This window comes from Colias philodice, chromosome 23, assembly GCF_061535455.1.
Source record: "Colias philodice isolate Cphi_HAF_F1 chromosome 23, ilColPhil1 Martin Lab GWU primary, whole genome shotgun sequence".
Taxonomy (NCBI): Eukaryota; Metazoa; Arthropoda; class Insecta; order Lepidoptera; family Pieridae; genus Colias; species Colias philodice.
In genome coordinates this window covers 5,031,310-5,054,750 of record NC_143108.1, presented here as the reverse complement: position 1 = coordinate 5,054,750, position 23,441 = coordinate 5,031,310, and the positions used below count along the sequence as shown (strand labels likewise).

The 23,441-nt window shown below is 31.3% G+C and overlaps 3 protein-coding genes across 4 annotated transcripts in view; 2 read left to right on the top strand and 1 right to left on the bottom strand.

Annotated features, from left to right (window-relative positions):
* Positions 1–11,608, top strand: part of LOC149478027 (odorant receptor 85b-like) — a 54,420-nt gene extending 42,812 nt beyond the window's left edge. The window contains exons 2-12 of one of the 2 annotated variants that reach the window (XM_089710060.1): positions 2,622–2,731; positions 4,902–5,041; positions 5,316–5,468; positions 5,777–5,956; positions 7,038–7,190; positions 7,513–7,636; positions 9,762–9,858; positions 10,110–10,211; positions 10,528–10,616; positions 11,013–11,079; positions 11,416–11,608. In XM_089710060.1, coding sequence (XP_089566186.1) covers positions 4,927–5,041; positions 5,316–5,468; positions 5,777–5,956; positions 7,038–7,190; positions 7,513–7,636; positions 9,762–9,858; positions 10,110–10,211; positions 10,528–10,616; positions 11,013–11,079; positions 11,416–11,472 — 1,137 coding nt within the window. In that variant the 5' untranslated portion in view covers positions 2,622–2,731; positions 4,902–4,926 and the 3' untranslated portion in view covers positions 11,473–11,608. The remainder of the gene's footprint in view (positions 1–2,621; positions 2,732–4,901; positions 5,042–5,315; positions 5,469–5,776; positions 5,957–7,037; positions 7,191–7,512; positions 7,637–9,761; positions 9,859–10,109; positions 10,212–10,527; positions 10,617–11,012; positions 11,080–11,415) is intronic. The other variant, XM_089710061.1, reaches the window with a different exon arrangement.
* Positions 11,609–13,738: 2,130 nt separating this feature from the next.
* On the top strand, positions 13,739–17,212 carry LOC149478026 (protein BCCIP homolog). The gene is made up of 7 exons (XM_089709707.1): positions 13,739–13,929; positions 14,122–14,248; positions 14,458–14,582; positions 15,381–15,517; positions 16,048–16,184; positions 16,521–16,666; positions 17,042–17,212. Exons 1-7 carry the CDS (start codon positions 13,807–13,809, stop codon positions 17,111–17,113), a joined length of 867 nt encoding a protein of 288 aa, XP_089565833.1. The 5' UTR covers positions 13,739–13,806; the 3' UTR covers positions 17,114–17,212.
* Positions 17,213–19,919: 2,707 nt separating this feature from the next.
* Positions 19,920–22,067, bottom strand: LOC149478025 (uncharacterized). The gene is made up of 6 exons (XM_089709639.1): positions 21,984–22,067; positions 21,630–21,855; positions 21,357–21,527; positions 20,784–20,846; positions 20,571–20,707; positions 19,920–20,198 (listed from the first exon to the last, which is right to left on the bottom strand). The coding sequence occupies exons 1-6, from the start codon at positions 22,028–22,030 to the stop codon at positions 19,946–19,948; spliced, it is 897 nt and encodes a 298-aa protein (XP_089565765.1). The 5' UTR covers positions 22,031–22,067; the 3' UTR covers positions 19,920–19,945.
* Between the last annotated feature and the right edge of the window lie 1,374 nt (positions 22,068–23,441).

Genomic DNA, 23,441 nt, shown 5'->3' with positions numbered 1-23,441 from the left:
ATATTAAATATTAAGGGTTAATCTGCTTTCCTATTAAGTATTCTTAGCCTGTTAACAGTTAAATGGAAAAATTATTTTTCCTCAAGTTCTTTTGAATTACTAGAATAGTCCATTAGCGAAGTTGAGGTTGAACGATTTTACAATGAGGATTGAAATTATTTAATTTATTTTTATTACAAGTAGAATGAACATTTTGATTAAATAGCATTAAAAACTTAATAGAACATCTTTTCATCAATTTGAATTTTTGGAACCTGAAAATAACATGTTGGTTTTAACGCGAAACCAATTAATTCTTTCATCATTGAAATCAGTTTTCATTCGTGAAATATGAAATTATTAAGAGACGCGCATCAGATTTTATACTTTGATAAAACTTACCTATCATTCATCAGTGGATTCAAAAAAAATATATGTACAGTCATACTTCGCTCGTAACTTATGGTTTTTTTTGTTTCTATAACCCAAATTTTACAATTGATTTTAATCCTTTGCGTTTTTGCTGGCATCCAAGATTGCTTTAATAAATAAAAGTGAAGTCTCATGTCCCCTAGTGGGGTAGTGGGGTAAGGGGCAGATGCATTATATGTACATCTATTTCACTGATCGATTTTCTACTGTTCTGTGCTACGCTCACGCGTCAACCACTGTACCAAGGAGGCGGTCAAATACACTCATATAATATATTATACGGCGATCAGATATAATACTCTATGTGTACTCTATCTGTATAATACTAAATACAATCATATTTAATAAAAGATAATATAAACCAAGAAGTTATGGCCAAAATGTTAAAACCCTTTAACGTCTATATCTTAAGGATTTTTTTTTATATTTATGAAGTTGAGAACCAGTGAAAAACTGAAAGACAATGGATAGACGTAGGACATATATATATATTTTTATAACAATAATCAAAAGACATTATTCAGAAATGTTGATCACGTTCATGATTTAATTATGCGAGACGCCGATAACAAGAAAAATCCATCACGTAACTTATCGAAGAAATTATTATTTTCAAGTCGTTTTATTTCACGTGCTCTTCAATTTAGTGTTTAAACTTAAACATTAACTTTAACTTAAACTATTATAACATAGTTACATAGACTGTACATTACATGGTACATCGTACAATATTTGATCAAATTATCGTTTTTTTACTAGCTACTAATATAAAATAAAATATACCTACCTATGGAAAAACATAATATTATCATCTCTCTTTTACACATAGAGCAAGTATAGTACGACTCTACCAAACTTAGAAAGCTTCCTGTCTCAGAAAGCCCGAAAATTTCTAACTAAACCATTCTCATGTTTCGTATATTGAGACATTCTATAAGAGCAATGTAACAGTTAATGTATCTATGTGATTTTATTTATCACTTTCAGCCGTGTGTGTCTGTATGCTTAAATCTTGAAATTACGCAACGGATTTTGATGCGGTTTTTTTAATAGATAGAGTGATTGTCGAGGGAAGTTTTACTATAAGTATAATTATACTTATTGTATTATAGTATAAGATTTTAGACTAAGCGGGCGAAGCCGCGAGCGGAAAGCTAGTTGGCATTAAAAACAAAAGGATTGAAATAACTACTAAAATAATAGAGCAAACAACAACACGCTTAGCCACTTATAACAGCTAATAACAACTTTTACCTAACACCGTTACACCTCAAACAATAATTAAATTAACGACTAGGTACAAATACCATTTATAATGGTCTAAGATCCGAATATAGGTCGACCTTCACAGGCGTGATAATAAAATGAGACCAATTTTATAATAAATGTAGTCGATTAAAAAATGTATTAAAAATGGGTTTGCTGGAAAAATCCTGGACAGGACATTTTAATTAATTTTTAAAAAATATTTTTTATTAATTAATTGCAGTAGGTTATCAAGATAATAAAAAAAATTATAATAGACTTGAAGTATGAAACCTACAGAATGTGCAGTCATAGGGTTCTAATATTTACCTGGACAAACTGCTAGGTTGGCAGGTAAAAACAGGCATGTCCGTACCGATTACTTTCACTTGATGGGATGATAGAAAAAAATATATATCAGTATGAGCGCTGTTTTATAACAAAATTGTTTATTGTCTCAACACTGCATAGTTATAAAAATAAAAAGATTTTTTTAATAATTAACTAAAAATATCCTGTCCAGGATTTTTTTCAGCAAACCCATCTTTAATAGATTTTTTAATCGACTACATTAATTATAAAATTGGTCTCTTTCTATTATCACGCCGGTGAAGGTCGACCTATGTTCGGATCTTCTACTATAAGCCTGTAATTAACACAACACTTAATAAAATATTTACTATTTTAAATCATATATAAAGGGAGGTTTTATTGTTATAATCCATTAGTTTAAATGATGGCAAAGGTAATACAGAATCTATTTTTTAAGAAGAATATACATAAATCCAAAACCGACCAGGTACTTACCTATAGTTGAAAATTTTAATTGAAGTACTAAAATGATCAGAATCAATTATTTATAGGTTATACGTGCACAAGCACAACGCAGCCTATATACCTAAAAGATGCGTCCTATTTTATTTTCTGTACCGTTAAATAATTATAAAAAAATATGTATTTAACAGGATAATATAACATACAATGAAAAAGATTACGATGACCAGTATAAACTGCCGCAGATTGCTGCGAAGTTATCCGGGATTCGCATAAACTGCGACGACAGCAAATTCCTGAGGTTTGTGATTAAATTATACAAAAAAAAATTGTTCAACTATCCAATTTACAATTTTACATAAATCTTGCAATGGTAATGGTAATTCAATATGCTCAAAATATTTTTTTCAGTTTGAAACTTTATTTTATTTTCCTATAATTTCTAATTTAGTAATAGACAATATTATATTACTTATATCATATAATATTTATAGATACAAATATTATATTATTCATTGGTATTTATAAAATTAAACCACAGTCGAATTCAAAAAGTAGGTACAATAGTTATTTATGATACTTGCCCGTTCCAGTTTAATTTAAGTTTAATTATTTGCACGTAAAATGGGGCACTTCACTCACTGGTCAATTAAAAAGCTTTTTCGATTGAGAGCAATTCGTTAATATATGAATGAATTTTAATTACTATCGGCTATCGTTGTAGTTAAATACGTTATTATCATCTACATGTTCACAATAACTAACTAGCCGCTGATCCCGGTTTCGCTCGGGTTGGACTAGGATATAAAAATTAAAATTTTATCGACCAATTTTTTGACTTTTTACGGGTGCAATAATTAATGTGTCAATCTTTTTCTCTACAGAATGCAGATTACTACACTGGGGTAGAAGCCTTTGAAAATAATGAAAAGATAAAAAAAATCGCAGTCGGATGAAACCCATTAGAAAAGGAGGGGAATATGATAAAAATGTAAGGAAAAATAAATTACGGTCAATCCGAGTTCGGGAAGCGGGAGGGGGGAGCTTTAAAGAGAAAAAAATGGTTTCTCTCGATTTCCGACAAAACTACAAGTCCTATAGAAAAAAGTTCAATGGCAAAGTTGTAGGTAATTAAAAGTTCTACAACTTTTGTATTCACAATTTTTCACATAACCTAAAAATTTAGGTGAAAAATTCAAAAAACCAAGTTTTTGGTCTTTTATTTCTATCTACTTCAAAATTTATTTTTTTTCTACGAAATTTGGTGGAAACTTACTTTATTATGTCCCAAATACACTGTAATTTATTTGATTGAAAATATTTATTTTTTCGCCTTATTTTGAATTAATACCAAAAAAACAACCTAATTTTCAATCGAAAAGTCACCCGTCAAAATATCAGCTTTTTTCAAAAACTTGGGGTGCCTTTTATTCATTGAAATCTCTACTTTCATATGGTGTAAAAAAAATAAACACCACCATAGTAAATGTTCTCAGGAAATGCATACAAACAGTCTGAAAATTAGCTTTTACTAAATCAGGCACACTTCTTGAACTCTATATCTTCTCTTGTATCGGCTTTTCGGTAATATTTCAAAAGAAAAATAATTATCTGTTCTAAGTTTAATATTTTACAGCATATTCAAAAGCAAAATGATGTCGATAAAAACATTTCAGGTAGTTCGAGAAGTGTGCCTGATTTAGTAAAAGCTCATTTTCACACTGTTTGTATGCATTTCCTGAGAACATTTACTATGGTGGTGTTTATTTTTTTTACACCATATGAAAGTAGAGATTTCAATGAATAAAAGGCACCCCAAGTTTTTGAAAAAAGCTGATATTTTGACGGGTGACTTTTCGATTGAAAATTAGGTTGTTTTTTTGGTATTAATTCAAAATAAGGCGAAAAAATAAATATTTTCAATCAAATAAATTACAGTGTATTTAGGACATAATAAAGTTAGTTTCCACCAAATTTCGTAGAAAAAAAAAAAAATTTTGAAGTAGATAGAAATAAAAGACCAAAAACTTGGTTTTTTGAATTTTTCACCTAAATTTTTAGGTTATGTGAAAAAATTGTGAATACAAAAGTTGTAGAACTTTTAATTACCTACAACTTTGCCATTGAACTTTTTTCTATAGGACTTGTAGTTTTGTCGGAAATCGAGAGAAACCATTTTTTTCTCTTTAAAGCTCCCCCCTCCCGCTTCCCGAACTCGGATTGACCGTAATTTATTTTTCCTTACATTTTTATCATATTCCCCTCCTTTTCTAATGGGTTTCATCCGACTGCGATTTTTTTTTGTTTCAAAAATTATCTACTCTAGTCTATACCTACATCTTTTATATGTATGTATGAGTGATGTGCAAAATGCTTACGGCACAGTGTCAAAGAAAAATTAATAGTAGAGTCACAAAAACATTCCCTATTGCCAACCACTTGCCTTGTTATAAAATCCTACACTTTTCCAGGCTTTTCTGTATCTCCTATTATTGGATGTCGTTTACTCTCTGCTTGATGGGCACTTCTAACATGACGATAACATTTCTCAAATCTCGCACATTCGAGGATCTTGTTGTTGTGATGCCTTGCGTTGGGTTTGTCGCTGTTGGTAAGTATTTTAGCTAAAAAACTAAAATATATTTGACTATTTTGTTGTTTATATCTATAATTAAATACATACATAATCGATACTGCACCCAAAATTAGATCAAACAATATTCTTCACATGCTTTGAGATCATAATAAATCATATTCATAAAGAATTTTATGTTATTTATCTGTGGGGTTTAAAAAAATTATGAATAGTTAAATTTAATTTCTGATTAGATATAATGACGTAAAAAAAACTATTAAATTTATTAAATTATTTATAACCAATACAGCTTCATCGAAATCATATAAAATAGTCCGCAATAGAGCGGTATTTGAACACATTATTTTTGAACTAAAGGATATGTGGCCGAAGGGAGAAATGTCTGAAGACAAACAGAATATCGTTCGTAACATGATAAAACAAATGAATATCGTTGTAAAAGGTAACCCTATAACTAACTTGTGGATTAAAATTACATATAAATCAAGACTGATGAGCTCCAGAGTCTGGCCCTTATATTTTACGTGACACTTTCTAATTATATAGAGAGTTTTATCTATTACTAGCGGTCCGCCCCGGCTTCGCCCGTGGTACATATGAAAAATAGATGTTGGCCGATTCTCAGACTTACCCGATATGCACAGAAAATTTCATGAGAATCGGTCCACCCGTTTCGGAGGAGTATGCAGACTAACATTGTGACACGAGAATTTTATATATAAGATTAACATATTTAGTTCTTATTTTCAGGCTACTTCTGGTGCAACATGGCTCTTATATTTTTCTACAATTTCCCTCCATATTTTCAAATTATCAAACGGATGTTTGGATTGGACGCACCTTTAGTCCTGGCTTTCAAATACGTATTACCATTCGACGAATATCAACTGAAAGCGTATCCCTTCATCCTTTTTGTTCAAACTAATGCATGTGAGAATAAGTAGAAAATTTAATTTAAAAAAACGCACCTAACATTAACTACAGTTGTCATAATTTACCCTGTACTGTTCAGACCATGTTCAGCCTTACCTGTACTGTATTTTTGCGTGATAATAATAATAGTTTAAAAAAACTAATAAAAATAAAAAAATAGAAATTTTATCAAATTAGTGTATTGTCCTCAATAAATCTACAAAGTTTGAACGAAATCTGGCCGTTTAAAGTGGGTCAAAATCGCGCCCAAAGAAGTCGGTCAAACAAACATACAGGTGAAGCTAATATAAAGCGTGTAAAAAATAATATTAATTGTTCAAATGCACCATCACATATTTTAATAAAAAGCACTTAGTAATATAGAGTCCTGATAAATTAATAAAAAATTCTATACACATTATAGGTAGGTACTATAAAAGAAAACAGGCTTCAATTTTCAAGAGTTTCCAGGAATTTAATAATAAATGATGAGTACAAGACGCTCAGTATATAAGCTTTATATTCGCTTTTATTTCATCGAGTGACTTGAATTTTAACAACAAAGGCTGTTGAGATTAAACCGTATTGATTTTAACTTTATAGTCCTTGTTGTTGTCGGGAAGAACCTTGGCTTATCAAAAGACGGATTACAGCTTCTATCGGAAGTTTCTTCATAATTTGTAATCAAAGCATTTTCATCTAATGTCGGGGATACGATATTATAGATGGTAGTCGTAATACAATAAATGTGCTGTAATTATTACTATGCTCTGAAGAAATCATCAATCATCAGGACTAATTTTTCTGCAACTGCCATACATAAACATACAGAAGCGTGTTTCCCATAGTCGCACATCCTTTTATTAGCTTCACCTGTATGTTTGTATGTAACACATTCCTTTAGACTTGATTTTTACCAACTTGAAACGGGCAGATTTAATTCTTTCTACACCACAAGTATTAGAGACAGTACAATAATTTTAAGAATTTAAGCGTGTTTTAACTAAATTACTTAATTGTATAGATTGAAGATTCTTAGTAGTTATGTTCACGAAGCTCTAAATACCTAAATCATTCTTAATTAAAACTATTCCACTAGGTATGAGCATAGTATTCTTCATGCTAGCAAGTGACCTTCTATTCTTCGTCTTTCTAAGTAACATCACACTACAGTTCGATTTATTATCACTCAGAATACGACAAATGATATACGTGCCTACTGATGATCAACTCATTCAAGATTTTCCTTTAGGTATGTATGTAAAGTTTTATAAAAACATTTTCAATACACAACGACAAAAAATCCTACATGATAAACTTACATATTAAAAGGTATTTACTGTTTAGTCATGACATAATTATACACAGATGAACATACAAACTCCCTCTTTTGAAGTCGCATAAATTTAGGAAAGCATATAATTTAGGTGGGATATCGTCGATATCGAGTTTTGATGCTTGGATATCGTTCAATGCAGTTGTTATTATAATATCGTAGGCTCTAGCTCTGGCAACAATTATTTCAATTTAAAACTTTCAGTAGCTTTGTGAAAAAAATATTGTTTTGTTTTTAGGTAAATATAGCGAAGCTTTCCGTAAAAATGAGCCGCAGTTAGAATCTTTATCAGCAGCAGAATGGGAGAAAAAGCATTTGAACGAAATAAGAGATATTGTTATTCGCCACCAAGCTCTAATACGGTGAGTTATTAAAGCATTAAAATTATGAGCTTTCAATTAAATATGTATATATAGTATATATAGTAATATGTATATTATACAGGGTGTCCCAAAACTCAACGTCAAGCCAAAACGGGGCGACAGGATTGATTGTAACCATCATGAGAAAAATCTGAAAAAAAAAATCTATCCCATGCAGTTTGAAAATTATGGGCATTTAAGAAAAACCTAAAAATTTGGTCAACCTGTAACTATTTTTCGGTTATTTTGGTTAATTTTTATTATTTTTGTTCATTTAAACTTTGGAACCGTAACCCTAAATAACATTTCTAGAATCACAGTCAAAAATAATGACACAATTGCCCCAAGTTCCTTGAATTGAAGACTATTTGTTAAACTATGAATTTAAAATTTTCCAAATTTGTCGACTTTGACAGCCCCTCCTTTAAAAAAAATGTACTAGAGTGTCTTGGCAAGTGCCATTAAAAGTTGGCGCATTTAATCAGGATTGTAAAATAGTACAATACTTGTTAGTTTCATACTAAAAAAAATGAATGAAAAAATAAAAACCTCAAGTAACCCGATTTTTGCTAACCCATTTTATTTAGTTAAAATGTTTTTCATTCGCACAAACTCTTTGTAGGTTCTTAGTTTTACGGCAAAATGATGAGAGAGATGGATAGTGGACATGTTTGCCATGAGTGAGCGAGACAGATAGTGACGCCGTTTCGTTCCGATCGTGTTTAGTGCAAGTAAGAGATTTCCTTGACCAGGAATATCCGGGAAGGTGGATTGGACGTTCAGGCACTATCTCGTGGCCAGCCCGTTCCCCAGATTTAAATCCCCTGGATTTTTTTATTGGGGCGTTCTCCAAGAAAAAGTTTATTCAAAGCCCATTGAGCGAGTAGCCGAGCTGCGTGAACGAATTTCTCAAGCTGCTGAGGACACCAACTCTCGAGGATATGCCCGGCTAATAAGTAAATCTTTTTTAAGAAGATGTAGGGCGTGTATTGAGGCTGATGGTAAACAATTTGAACATTTATTGTAATAAAAAATGTTATTTCCCTATCTGACTTTTATTTCAATAAACCTAAAGTAAACTAGGTCAAGATTTTTAATTATTTTTTTAATTTTACTTACTTTTGTTGACTTTGGTAAAAGTGGCGTCACTATCTGTCTCGCTCACTCATGGCAAACATGTCCACTATCCATCTCTCTTATCATTTTGCCGTAAAACTAAGAACCTACCAAGAGTTTGTGCGAATAAAAAACATTTTAACTGAATAAAATGGGTTAGCAAAAATCGGGTTACTTGAGGTTTTTATTTTTTCATTCATTTTTTTTAGTATGAAACTAACAAGTATTGTACTTTTTTACAATCCTGATTAAATGCGCCAACTTTTAATGGCACTTGCCAAGATACTCTAGTACATTTTTTTTAAAGGAGGGGCCGTCAAAGTCGACAAATTTTGAAAATTTTAAATTCATAGTTTAACAAATAGTCTTCAATTCAAGGAAACTTGGGGCAATTGTGTCATTATTTTTGACTGTGGTTCTAGAAATGTTATTTAGGGTTACGGTTCCAAAGTTTAAATGAACAAAAATAATAAAAATTAACCAAAATAACCGAAAAATAGTTACAGGTTGACCAAATTTTTAGGTTTTTCTTAAATGCCCATATTTTTCAAACTGCATGGAATAGATTTTTTTTCAGATTTTTCTCATGATGGTTACAATCAATCCTATCGCCCTGTTTTGGCTTGACGTTGAGTTTTGGGACACCCTGTATATAGTTCCATATCATTCTGAACAGTCTAATAAAGATAATTAATTCTTTGCTTTCACAGTTTTCAGTTACAGAATGTATTGCAAGTTGTAACTACTGATGGATTTGTTTCGAATTATCCATCAGTCCCCGGAATCACAGACACAATAGATAATCTATTGTGTCGCGCCCCGATCGGGGCGCTCGGTGGTCAATGGGTTAATTATTCGGAGAGATGGAGGATCAAGCTAATTTTATTATGAAAAATATCTAACGTTACATTTATTATCACTAATTTTTCATTTATTTTTATTGTAGAGCTACATATAAAAACTGTTTGTAAATTTATATTTACTTTTAATTCCTTTTATTCATCGACAGGATATCAAGCAAAGTGGAAAATATGTTTAATTTCTCTATGTTGGTGAACTTCATGAACAGTTCCATTATAATATGTTTCTGTGGAATTTGCATTGTTGTACGTATCTGTTTATTATTTATTACGTATCTAGACACTATATACACTCTATATACACTATATTTTTATAATTATTAATATAGATAATTTTGAATTAAGTATTGTTTAAAAAGATACACAAAAGTAGAGCTCTATTTTACAGAGATGTGAGCTTTTAACTAAAAGTTCAATGTAAAGAACAATTTTATAGATTGTAGATTCGTATCTTCTAGGAGAACTCCCTAATTGTTAATTCCTTTATTTAATTACAGTATCTAGAAAAATGGAATGAACTAAAATTTAAGATGTTTCTGTCGTCTTCTATGACGCAAATATGGTTGTTGTGCTGGTATGGGCAAAGTCTACTCGATTCGGTAAGTATTATTATTTATTAAATATCATATGTACTTATAATTTGTATACATATACTTTATTCTCTATAAAATAATTTTCTGCGTAAATTTTTCCTGATAAATAATATCGTTTTAAATGTATTGAACTATTAATAATAATAATATTCATGCATATGCTGTTTCCTTTTATAAATTAGAATTTACAAAGGTTGTTTATTAGATTTAAAAGACCAATATAACTCCTAATACATCATTCATATCAGTCTTTAGAATGTAGGATCTGTTCATAATTACGAACTTACATAAATGAAATATTTAATGTAAACTTGTATTCCAGAGCAAGGAAGTCGCAAACGCTCTATATGAGAGCGGGTGGTACAATGTCTCAAAGAGAATTAAAAGCTTGATTCTTATAATGCTTCATAGGTAAAGTAATTTGTGTCAAATTACAAATATTTGTTTTTGTAAAGTTTTAAATTTAAATTAGCTCTTGTTTAAAATAAACGTAAATAAGGTTTATAAAGAACTTAACATCTAAAGAATAGCTAATTAATAGCTGTGCCCCGCGGTTTTACCCGCGTTGCTCCGCTCTTGTTGGTCTTAGCGTGATGATATATAGCTTATAACCTTCCTCGATAAATGGGCTATCTAACACCGAAAGAATTTTTCAAATCGGACCAGTAGTTCCTGACATTAGCGCGATCAAATAAATAAACTCTTCAGCTTTATAATATTAGTAAATTAGTATAGATTAAAACAAATATTAATTGAATCTAAAAGTTAATATCATGGGTCTACAATTTACTTTTGTTATATTTTCAGATCACAACATGAAGTTTACGTAACTACATACGGGTTTTCTATTATTTCCTTAGAAAGCTATACAACGGTAAGTAAGTTATTTCGAAATAATCGATGTTTGCATATCTATATTTAAATACAAAACATACCGAAGGGCTAAGATCTATTTTATTCTATTTCTCAGTATGTACAATATATTACGTATAGTAGGTATATTCAAATTCAAATTCAAATTATATTTATTTGCAAGAATGTAGTTACAAATTATAGATGTTTTAATTACAATATTATGTGGCAAATACATTCTACCCATTGATTGGGTGTGCAAATGTGCAAATATAATTAATTAGCAGTGCAAGAAAGAAGGTACCTAAAATAAGGAATAATATTTTTTTTGACTAACAAATTGTTTTCTTTTTTTCAGATAATTAAAACATCATGGTCGTATTTCACGCTACTGATAAACACTTATAATCCATGATTTCTTCAACACTGAGCAAAAAGAAATAGGGTATTATGAAAACTTAATTTTTCTTAAAATAATACCGCCTCTACAATTACGCTCGTGCACTTTTTATTATAAATCACTGAAACCTAAGCTAAAATAAAAACATCAATATAAAAGCAGTATTTTATTACTCTCCTTATCTAATAACATGATCATAATTCAGAGTACCTGACTAATAAATAATAGAAAAGACTTTTCTTACAGGCGTGAAGCAATTCATTAAGTTTTTGCAATAAAACGAGGTTGTATCTTGGAATTTCCTACCTTTTCCGCAATCGCATTCCATTAAATACCTTATTGGATAAAGTTTATTGCTTAAGAATTGTATCAATTCATTGAGAGTCTTATTAAAAGCTAGCTAGAATTCGAAGCAATATTTTCCGTTGAAACGCCTTCCAGAGTCTTTTGTGGGAATTTTTCCTATTAAAAACGTAAAATATAAATTTATTGAAATAAAATCTTGTCTTAACTTCTAAAATAAGGTTTTTTTTATATTTTAAGTAGGTCATACGTTAGGAGCGTAGCGTCCATCCCGTATTGTACCTATATGTACATTCCAAACTCCTATACCCTAACCCCTAAATAAAATAAAATAAAATAAAAATAATAAAGAAGTAAAGACAAAGAGATCTTACTTTACGTAAGTCACATCTTTTATGCTATTTGTTACGCCGACATGAAATTACTATCTACAAAGTTTGATTGAGTTATTTTTTACTCGATTGTCAGAGAAAACAACCAAATATTGGCGTCATATTTTGTGTGAAGATTAGGTATAAAATGGGTATAAAGCTCTAGATAACAATGCGAGATTTACTACGGTATAATATATTGCTTTATATACCTACCTACCATGAATACCTATAACAAAATTTTATCAATAAAAATAAATTGTGCTTTCTTAGCGAATAAAATAAAGAAGATCTCTTTACATAAAATTTTTAATTATAAATAATGTACGGAAAACTTACAAACTAAAGGAATTGAGAACAAATTATATTATCAATGCTATATCGAAATTCTATCTCGCCAGTTAAAATGTCCGAGAATTTCTTAACTTTTAACTCGAGGCGCTTTTATTACTTGTAGTTGGGGCAGGAATTATTATTTACAGAGAGAATTTGTTGAGTATAAACCTATCGTATTACTAGCATAATGTTAAAGGAAATATTTTACGGTATCTAGCTTTTATATTCATCTTAAACGAGAGTAAAAATCTTTTTCCATCATTCGCAGCCGCGGTCGAACTCAGAACTTAGGACATAGATTCCAAGTTCCTAATAATAATTTTTAGTTATATAGCAAAAGTCCATAGGCAGGTCCCCACAGACACAGATCGAGCAACCCTTCGAAGCAATTGCTGCGCGAAGCAGCTAGGTATACCTATAAGTTTGGTGTAAGCTTGCCTCTGCGTTTACTGATGAGCATGTTATTATTAGCATGTTATTACGTAAAAGTAGATTTAAAAATACTTAAATATCGTAGGTATCTAAAAGAAAAATATCTTGCATTGGTAGTATTAATTCACACGCTATTATATTATTATTATGTTACATCAACTAGTTATTATTCTGTGGTTATACGCATAAAAGGTAAGGCATTCGTGTGAATGTACACGTGAACATGAAACTAATAAACGTATATTATAAAATATGATATTACAGTTTATTAAACAGCCTTTTTCTTGGCTTTGTTTTTTATATAGAACTAGCTTTCCGCCCGCGGCTTTGCCCGCGTTTTCAAAGAAAAACCCGTTCCCGTGGGATTTCCGGGATAAAACCTATCCTATGTGGCTATGTCCTATCTCGGGTATCAAAATATCTCTATACCAAATTTCATGCAAATTGGTTCAGTAGTTAAGGCGTGATTGAGTAACAGACAGACAGACAGAGTTAATTTCGCATTTATAATATTAGTATGGATTTATATGCGAAATATGGAAAACTAGCGGTCCGCCCCGGCTTCGCCCGTGGTACATATTTCGCAATAAAAGGTAGCCTATGTTCTTTCTCAGGGTCTAATTTATATTGTCTTTGCCAAATTTCATCAAAATCGGTCCAGTAGTTTATGCGTGAAAACCATACATACATACGTATACATACATACAAACTTTTCCTCTTTATAATATTAGTATAGAAGTATAGATAACTGTATATTTAATCTGTGTAATGTGTATACATTTCTATGTAGATCTGTTATTGACGTTTGACATTTGTCAATTGTCAGTCAAAAATTCGACAGATTCACAATCGGCAGTCATCCGTCAGGCGTCAAGTTTTGTTTTTGTTGGTGTCGGCGTGCAAACGTATGAAAATGTCGAACAAAAGAAACAAAGAAATAGTCCACGATAGCGAAAGCGAAGAAGAACAAGAATCTGGCAGTGAAAGAGATTCCGATGTTGATTCTGACGGAAACTACGTAGGAGAGAAGGCAAGTGTAACATAACCTATAAGGCACATGGTATTTCACAGTGATATGAGTTCTATATCGTTATTATTTGCAAACTAATTTTATAAATATTAAGAAAAAAACTCATATTTTAAAATTTAATTTGTTATAGAAAACAATGTGATAAAACATTGCTTTATACATAGATAGTTTTCATAAAAATGTTATTTGTAGGAGCTGCAAGCTGATTTCGAAGGTCGCAATCCAGAGGACTGTGATTTTCATGGAATAAAACAATTGCTGAGACAACTGTTCTTAAAATCAAATGTTGACTTAGGAGCACTTGCTCAAATAATTATATGTAAGTATATTTGTATAATTTAAACTAGACAAACCAGATTTAAATGCAAAGGGTACAATTACCGTACCTATTCATTAAATTAAAACAAACCATTTTAGTCCTAAGCAATTTTATTGTTATTAACAAATACTTTATTGAAAAAAGTGTTTAAAATATTAAAAAAAAACATTCATTCTTTTAAATATACATTCAATGTTATACATTTTCAGCACAAAACTATGTAGGAAGTGTTGTGAAGCAGTGCTTAGACGATGGTATCGATGAAGATGATGATGATGATGTTGGTGATGGAGTGTTTGGAGTCACTACAGTCATAAATATCACAAAAAGAAAGGTAAGTCTAAATATTTTTCTTTATTTTAATTGAAATAATTTTCTGCTCATTTAAGCCATCTATGTTATAAAAATGAATTGCTAAATGTGTTGGTAAGCTGAAAACTAGAACGGCAGAAGTACGAGGATGTTTCTTATATAGAGAAAACGTAAACATGTACTGCTGGTGCACCCCTAGTTCAATATAAAATACTTTCACTCCACTTGGGTAGACAATTTTTTGTATGTTTTCACAATTGTAACAATTATTATTTTAAGGGCTAATTTTTCAATCCTTGGTTAAAACTTATTCGTCGAATCCATACTAATATTATAAATGCGAAAGTAACTCTGTCTGTCTGTCTGTCTGTTACTCAATCACGCCTAAACTACTGAACCAATTTTCATGAAATTTGGTATGGAGATATTTTGATACCCGAGAAAGGACATAGGCTACTTTTTATCCCGGGAAATAGGATAGGTTTTATCCCGGAAATCCCACGGGAACGGGAACTATGCGGGTTTTTCTTTGACTGCGCGGGCGAAGCTGCGGGTGGAAAGCTAGTAATGTATAAAACTACCATTTTAAAACATATTCTAATTGCCCTTATTTGACAGTTTACGTGACATTTTAATATTATCGTGTAATAATTTATTGGGCGAATAAGTTTTAACCATGGATTGAAAAATCGGCCCTAAAACAAGTGGTGACAAAACTGACAACCCAAAAATCTTTAAAATCTATTAAGGTTGTGTTAATAACATAACTTTCTCAAGTATAGATAATTTTTTTTTATATTTGATCTCTATTTCATAACAGGAAGAATCCTGCGTTAAACAAATCAGAACCCTGCTAACCACACTGGCCGATGGAAACGCTGACGAGAAGACCAAAGCACTAGTCAACAAGATACTGTCTGATGATGGCAGCCAAGTGGGGCTTGTTATTAATGAGAGGTAATATTTGTTTTCTAGCAATTGTGAACAATAATATAGAGAGTAATAAAGCTGTTTTTTTGAAGTGAAAACTTCTTTAGCGGCGTTGAGCACTTTTTCTGTAATGGGTATAAAATCTTAAACTCGCGTCAGGACACGTGACCTGATCGAAAAAGCGTAAGACGGATACCATTCCAAAATATCAAACATGCTCAACGTTAATAATCAAGTTTTCACTTCTGCCGCCATTCCCGGAGTGCAACCCGTCTTTTTTTTTTTTCAAATTTAGTAGTCAACATTATTGTTATCAATTAATTATTGAGTTATATATGTAGTTTTAAATAGTAAGTATTAGTATTGTTAACAAAAAGATAAAATATTCTTTTACCTTATTGTCATTCTGTTTGTGAGTGAACTTAAAATCTTTGGAAAAAAATTACACAACTTACATATTTGTTGTTTTATGTAACGGACTGGTATGAAAACTATTTTTTCAATACTGCAGTGATTATATGTATTTCCAATTGCAATTGATATAATATCTTTTTCAGGATTCTAAACATTCCAGCACAAATCAGTGTGCCCCTGTTCTCCTCGCTTCAGGCAGAAATAGAGAAAGCAGTTAAGAGAAACATGCCCTACACATTCCAGTATCTTATTTGGATATGTAAAACATACAAAACTACTGGTAAGTTATTGATGATAACAACATAAAAGTAAATAATTATTAAAATGTATAATTTCAAAAATTAAATAAATGTAACTAAATAAAGACAGGATAATACAAAAATATTCTTTGTAATAATTAATATATTTGACACCATGTCTGAGGCAAAAGGCACATATTTCAAATTTACTTTATATCTTTAATACAATTTAAACCAAAAACTTATTACAGTACTTAACTTTAATTATTCTACCAGACATATAAAAATTTCCTAAAAAACGATTCATTTCCTTAATTGTAAATATAATATTTAGGTATATCTATTATATATTCAAACCATTATTATATGTATTGCAGAAGACGAAACAGATGTGCTTTTCGCGAATCAAGAGGAAAAGCCACTAACAGATGAAGCTATAGCTAGTTTTGATGTGGATGTGACGGAACAAGCTGAACTATCTCAATGGGACTATGAAGGAGGCGCCATGACACCTTATAGAAAGGTACTTTATTTGCTATTTATATATTTACATATTATAATGTTTTATTTTTGTTAAAGTTGAATTACTAGGATTTTTTCAGACAACGGACACGTTATTTAAAACACTATTCACTTATTAATGTAAAGTATCATGTGGTATCAAATTACATACTACTTTATCAAAAATACCAAAAAAATCTGCATAAATAATTTTTTAATGTACTATTTTAATACACAATTTGCTACCAAACATTAAGGCAATGTTAAGATATTAATCATACAAGTATAATTCAAAAAAGTTTTTACAAATTACAACAAAACCAGCACAATTGAGTTATGAATTATGATTAACATACTGTAATTTTCTTTGACTTATATTCGGTTTATTTTATTACAGGTACTTATATTCGACGGAAAAAAATTCACCCAACTCGTGAGACTTATGAAGGAAGAAGTGGAAGGTGTATAAGCTTGTTGTTAGTCATGTATTGCCTTAAGTTATGCCATACGATATGTATCGATATATTTTCGTATTTATAAGAATATAATAAAATTTGTATTAAGCTTTCATTTTGTTTTATTTAAATGCCCTCTGTATTCAGAAATATCACTTAAGTTGATAGTTTAGTTTACATCACACTGTATATGAGAAATTTTTAAAGAGTAAATTAATCGAATCCCGACTCGTGATTTGAATCCTATAAAACTAAGGCTCGATTGCACCACGTAACTTTAGCAGCAACAAACATGTTAAAGTAATGGTTAGGGAAAATATGAGTTGCACAATTTGAGATTTTATGGAGGACGTCATAATTTTAACAATAACCGCTCGCATTTCATCTATCGTTAGCGTTAAATAACTGGTGAAATTAGACTTGAGACTTTGATATTTTAAATTATGCTAAAAAATATGCTGGTGCAACCTATTTCGCTTTCACTGTAATAGTTAACGTTAATGTTATTGTTAAATTTGACGTTAACCTTAACTGTTACTAAAATATGGTACAAACCTAAATATCAAATCACATCACACTAGTTATTAATTAGAAAATTATTAACCAACAACTAGTTGACAACATCCACACCCATTTTATAAAGAGGAATGGTTTATATTTTTTGTATGTAAAGAGTAAAATCAAAAAATACAGAAAGTACTGGACCAGCCGATTTAAAATTATGACATAGAACCGATTTGAATATACATTATGTAATTTTTAAATTCAGATAACATCAGAATCAGGCAACATTATACACATTTTGTTTTAATGCTTTCATTAAAATAAAATAATATAAATTCTAAGACCTTAGACCATTGATGCAAGCGACATGATGGGTTTTTACAAACACATTCCTCGCTACACATCCTCACACCTTATTGGTGGAAAAACAACCTAAGGGGGCTTATTTAGTTTTTTAGGCTGAGTCCGTCAGGATTTGCTCTTGTTTTGTGTAGGGGTTCATGTTTTATACTAATTGTAATTACTAAGGGTGTGTTGCACCAAATAACTTTAACGGTAACCGAGCCGTCAAATCTCCGGTTAAGCTACTTTTGCGTTGCACCATTTTAACAATTGTTGTCATGACGTCATAACTTAACGCTAACGTCAACCGCCCGATTTTGGCCGGTTACTGCTATTGTTTTTGTCAAATGAAGTATGAACTGTCAAAGTGTCAAATCCAGACTCCAGAGGATAACCTACAAAATTGTAGGGAAGAGAAGAGTTGATAGTTTTGGTACTGTAAAAACGTATCATGGCTTTAATTGAGGATATTTTATGGGAATCCAGTTCTTCTGATGACGACAGTGATAACAACATACCTGAATTGCGTAAGAAAAAAGTCTATCAGGCTCGAATAGACCGGTTTCAAAAATGGACTGATAGTGAATTCTTGGAGAGATTTCGGATTTCTAAGGGCTTTGCAAAGGCGTTAGCCGCTCATTTAGGGCCCTTGCTTAAAACTAGGACCATGAGGTAAGTTTCTCTTGTAATTAATTACTCATTATTATTATCCAGTATTTTAAAACTAACGGTGCTGACTGCTGACTGACTGACCTATTATTTCAAACTTTACAAAAATAAATACAATAACATATACTTAGCCAGTAGGTACATCATCTCAGTAGGATCATAGTAATATTTCTATGATCTATAAAGACAATAAAAATATCTTTATAACCATATTTTATGCAAATAAATATTCTGTTCTATTCTTTACTCCCATACCAGACATTAAGTGCATACATACCTACTTTTAAGTCAAGCTACCTCCTATAATAATGATTCATTAGGAACTTTGCCTTTCAGGAATTTCGCTATTACTCCCGAGCAACAAATAGTGATGGCTCTAGAATTCTATGCATGTGGCTCATTTCAACGATGCATTGGGGATGCTGCAGGTGTTCATAAATCCAGTGTGTGTCGTATAATATACCGAGTGAGCAGAGCCATTGCCGGGCTAAGATCTGAGTGGATTTCAATGCCAAAAAATATACAAGAAATGGAAGCAGAAGCCAAAAATTTTTATGAAAAAAGTGGTTTTCCTAAAGTTATTGGAGCTATAGATTGCACTCATATCCCAATAAAATCTCCAGGTGGGCAAGATGCTGAAACCTATCGAAATAGGAAACAAGTATTCACTCTAAATGTGCAGGTTATTACAAATGCCGATATGTACATAACTAATATAGTAGCTCGGTGGCCTGGAAGCAGTCATGACAGCCATATTTTTAATAGTAGTGTAATTAAAGGACGACTAGAAGCTGGAGAGTTTGCTGGTTTTTGGTTACTGGGGGATAAAGGCTATGCTGTGAAACCATATCTACTTACACCTTTACGAAATCCTATTACAGAAGCAGAACAGCTCTATAATGAAAGCCATATAAGAACAAGAAATGTTGTTGAACGAGCATTTGGCTGCTGGAAAAAAAGGTTTCCTGCATTATCCTGGAAACTAAGGACAAACCCAGCGAGGGCTCAATGTGCTATAGTGGCAATGGCTGTGCTCCACAACATGTCAAAAAAATTCAGAGTTAAGATGCCATTGGTAGTGGAACAAAATAACTTGGAAGACTCAACAGACTCATCTTCATCTGATGAAGAAGAATTGTATACATATAGGACAAATGATAATCATAATAGGGATACCTTAATTAATAACTATTTCGGGAGATTACAATAACCTGAATTAAAATATTATGCCCTTCAATTATGTGTATAATAGTATAAGGCAGCAATAAAATAAATGATAATGTAGTATAAAAAAATATTGTTTTATTTTTCAGAAATAGGTACATAACAACTTATTGTTTATTTTCCTTGAGAGCATTAATTTCTAACTGAAGCTTCAGTATTTCAAGTTCATGCTTTTCTTTGTTGTGCCTCATAAGCTGCTCATGAAGCTCCTTTTGTTGACTTATGGTTTGTCTAATTCGCTCCAACTCCAGGTCATGGAGACCTTCCAAAACAGCAAGCTTTTTAAGTCTTAAGGCTTTTTTAATTTCATTTTCTGATCCACCTTTTGCCTTTTTCTTGACAAGACCTGAAATTGAGAATAAACCATAACATTATTGTGGGTATTCAAAGTCTAGCATACATCTGCACTTATATATCATATATTTATTTACATAAAGAGGAAAGGTTTTTATTGAATAGGCTCCGAAACAACTGGACTGATTTACTAAATTCTTGGCTAATTGCAAAAAAGGCTATGTTTCTACCATGAGCAAGGCTAGGGCGGATATATAGATCTAACGTTTTTATAGTTTGTAGATAACATTTTATTATAGTTATATATATACATTTTATATAGGAGAAAAGAATATAATAGACTGTGATAGGTCTGAACCCAGCATGCCTAAATTGAAAACATTTTTACAAACAAAGACTTGGGAAACAGCTAGTTAAAGAAAATATATTATAAAATACATATGTTTCAGTGGCTCTGCCATAGGTTTCCGTAAGGAGGAACGAGGTGTACTGCTGTCAAAAATGTGGGCAGACTCGGCTTCCTCAGCATTTGTTATGTTTTCATGAATAATAATATTTTCTTCCATCGCTGAATTCTGTAACAAAATAGTATATTTATCTCTGCAGTGGTCGATAACTATCTTATATGGTTTTCATTACAAGATACCTTACCTGCAAGTTTTCTGTGGGTGCAATGTTCTCACAATCACTAATGTTGATAATGAGTTTTGTCTTCTGCAACAAATAAATAATAAAATCTGTATACTTATAATTGTGTAAATTAATGCAATTATATTATTATAAAATACTATACAATTAATAATAAATACATAACAAGAATTAAACATAACATAAACACTAATATACCTAATACTAATTTACACAAAAGAAAAGAAATTAACGCTAACTTATGCCTACTCCAAAAATAAAAACAGTAAAAGAAAAGGATAAGAAAAGAAGAAAGGGAAAAAGAGAGAAAAGCTATTCAAATAGCCCGCCCCGAAGAGCACCTGGTTCGAAGGTACACATCACATTATCAATAATAAAATATGTTAGAGATAAATACATTTGTGCACATAATAATTATTTATATTTTTTTATTTGGTACCTTCTGCGCTGGCAAAATATCATCATAGTCAGGTATATTCCTTTTAACATTTGCTTCCCCTTGGTATTGGAGCAACAATATCATCAGAAAGAAACTTGATTTATTACTCAATGATAAGTCTGTCATAAATTACTTACAGAATGCGATTTAGGGGTCATAACGTCATCATCATAAACAGCCTCATTGCCGTCTATGGAGCCTGACATGACTGATCGCAGCCAGTCTGTAGCTTCTTCTGACTCTGGAGGAAGAGTGGGCGGTCGTCCTCCTCCTGTTTGTATCATTTCCTGGCGCTCCTTACAGGCCTCCTGTATCATTTTTTTAATGAAATTACAAAATGGTATGAATATGTGCACATACAATAAGATAAGATGTAGGTATATTATAACACAATATAATTAACACTGCACCCTTTTTGCACATCTTTTCATATTTTCAAATTTGTATTTTAATTGTTTAAGAGTTCTAGGCGTTTCGCCTAATGCATTGAATTCTTTTTCAATACACGACCACGCATGGTCTTTTTGTTTGGCGCTGCTTCCATCTGTTTTTTTGCACATCAATACATTTTTGTATTTGTCAATAAGCAATTGGAGCCTGTTAACTTCTTCTCTGCTAAAATTAATACTGCGTTCCCTGAAAAACAACAATGAATATAAATGGAGAAGTGAAAAGTAACAGCTCGTGTTATTTTATCGAAAATTAACAAAAGGCATTTAATCTTGGTGGAACGCGATTTTTAACATAGTGAAAAGTTTACTTACTTCAAACGAAAGTCGATCATAGTAGTTTTTACTTCACTACGGTCCATTTTGCAAGAAATAAATTGTAAAAATAAAACAACTTTCTTGATTACAAACAAAGCACTCAAGCCGCCAATCGAAAACGTCACTGCAATGCAACGTCACTGTCAGTCAAGCTGTCGGTGACAGGTAAACTTCAGGTGTTGCCATTGAAAATAATATTACCCTTACATTTTTAAGGGAAAATATGTTACTTTACAAGGGCAACTCTATTAACTTTGACAATCGCTACCACCGTTAATGGTGCAACGTAAAGTTGTTAAATCTGTTGTCACCGCCAATGTTATTGTTAAAGTTAACTATAACGGAAACTATAACCAAGACTACGGTGCAATCCACCCTAACTAATACGCGTAAATGGTAATTGTTAAATAGTGCCATTAAGTGCATACTTACTAAATCTGGTCAATAGATGTCGCTAATGGATTATAGCTAACAGTGACTGTCAAATAATTTTGCGAGTATAAACTGCTTATTAACTGAGATGTAACCTATCCTCTTTCAAGTTAGATCAAATTGCACCAGGGGTGCATATTAAATTTAAAATCGGTTAAGTATTTTTGGAGTCTGTTGCAGATAGGGTTTGGGAATTCTCGACAATTTCAACGTCCCGGGACACGAGACAGGCTACGATCAAAGTCCCGGGACTTCCCGGGACTTCGAGACTTTTTTTAATTATAAAATTTGAACTTTGATTTCTGGTGAAACGTATTAATAAAAAGGGATTTTTTTTTAAATCAACATTAATTATCGGTTAAATCAACATTTATTAAACATAAAATATAATCACAATAGTTATAACTTTAATATGTCAAATAATTGGTATGTTTATTCCTATAATCACAGATTAACTTTTAATTTAAAACAATTATTAAATATTATTATAATAAAAGAAACTTAGTAACAATCATACTAACTTTAATATCATGTCATAATCATATTAATCATAATTTGGTAATTTTTATAATCACAGATTTGTTTCCTTATCTGTAAAACAGACTTTTGAATCAGTCTTTCAAATTATTAATCAGTTAAAAAAATAAAATTACTTTGATTTTATAAAATAGGCTTTTAAAAAAATCAGAGCATTAACAGCTTTGTCCGACAATCTGCTTCTGATTTTTGTAATAACGCCACCGGACAAGTAAACACTCTCTCATTTTCAACAGAAGTCGGTTTAATTGAGTTTAAGGCTTTATAAAGTAGTTCTAAATTTTATGTATGAAGTATGTAGACCAAGTAATTATTCATTACAGTAACAGATGGCGCTAGCTAGGCTCATGCAATGCTTTGAAAATAAAAATTAATACAATACATACATACGACTATCGTGTCTCGTCTCGAGTCTCGACCCAAAAGTCCCGGGACACGAGACAACGAAATTTACAAAAAGTCCCGGGACTTCGAGACACGAGACGT

Excerpts from the sequence above, each read along its gene's own strand:
- LOC149478026 (XM_089709707.1), top strand. The coding sequence starts at position 13,807 with ATGAAAATGTCGAACAAAAGAAACAAAGAAATAGTCCACGATAGCGAA. Across the intron at positions 13,930-14,121 it reads GAAACTACGTAGGAGAGAAG|GAGCTGCAAGCTGATTTCGA; the intron begins GCAAGTGTAACA and ends TGTTATTTGTAG. Across the intron at positions 15,518-16,047 it reads GGGCTTGTTATTAATGAGAG|GATTCTAAACATTCCAGCAC; the intron begins GTAATATTTGTT and ends TATCTTTTTCAG.
- LOC149478025 (XM_089709639.1), bottom strand. The coding sequence starts at position 22,030 with ATGGACCGTAGTGAAGTAAAAACTACTATGATCGACTTTCGTTTGAA. Across the intron at positions 20,708-20,783 it reads CACCCACAGAAAACTTGCAG|AATTCAGCGATGGAAGAAAA; the intron begins GTAAGGTATCTT and ends ATTTTGTTACAG. Across the intron at positions 20,199-20,570 it reads GCAGAGCCACTGAAACATAT|ATTCTCAATTTCAGGTCTTG; the intron begins GTATTTTATAAT and ends ATGTTATGGTTT.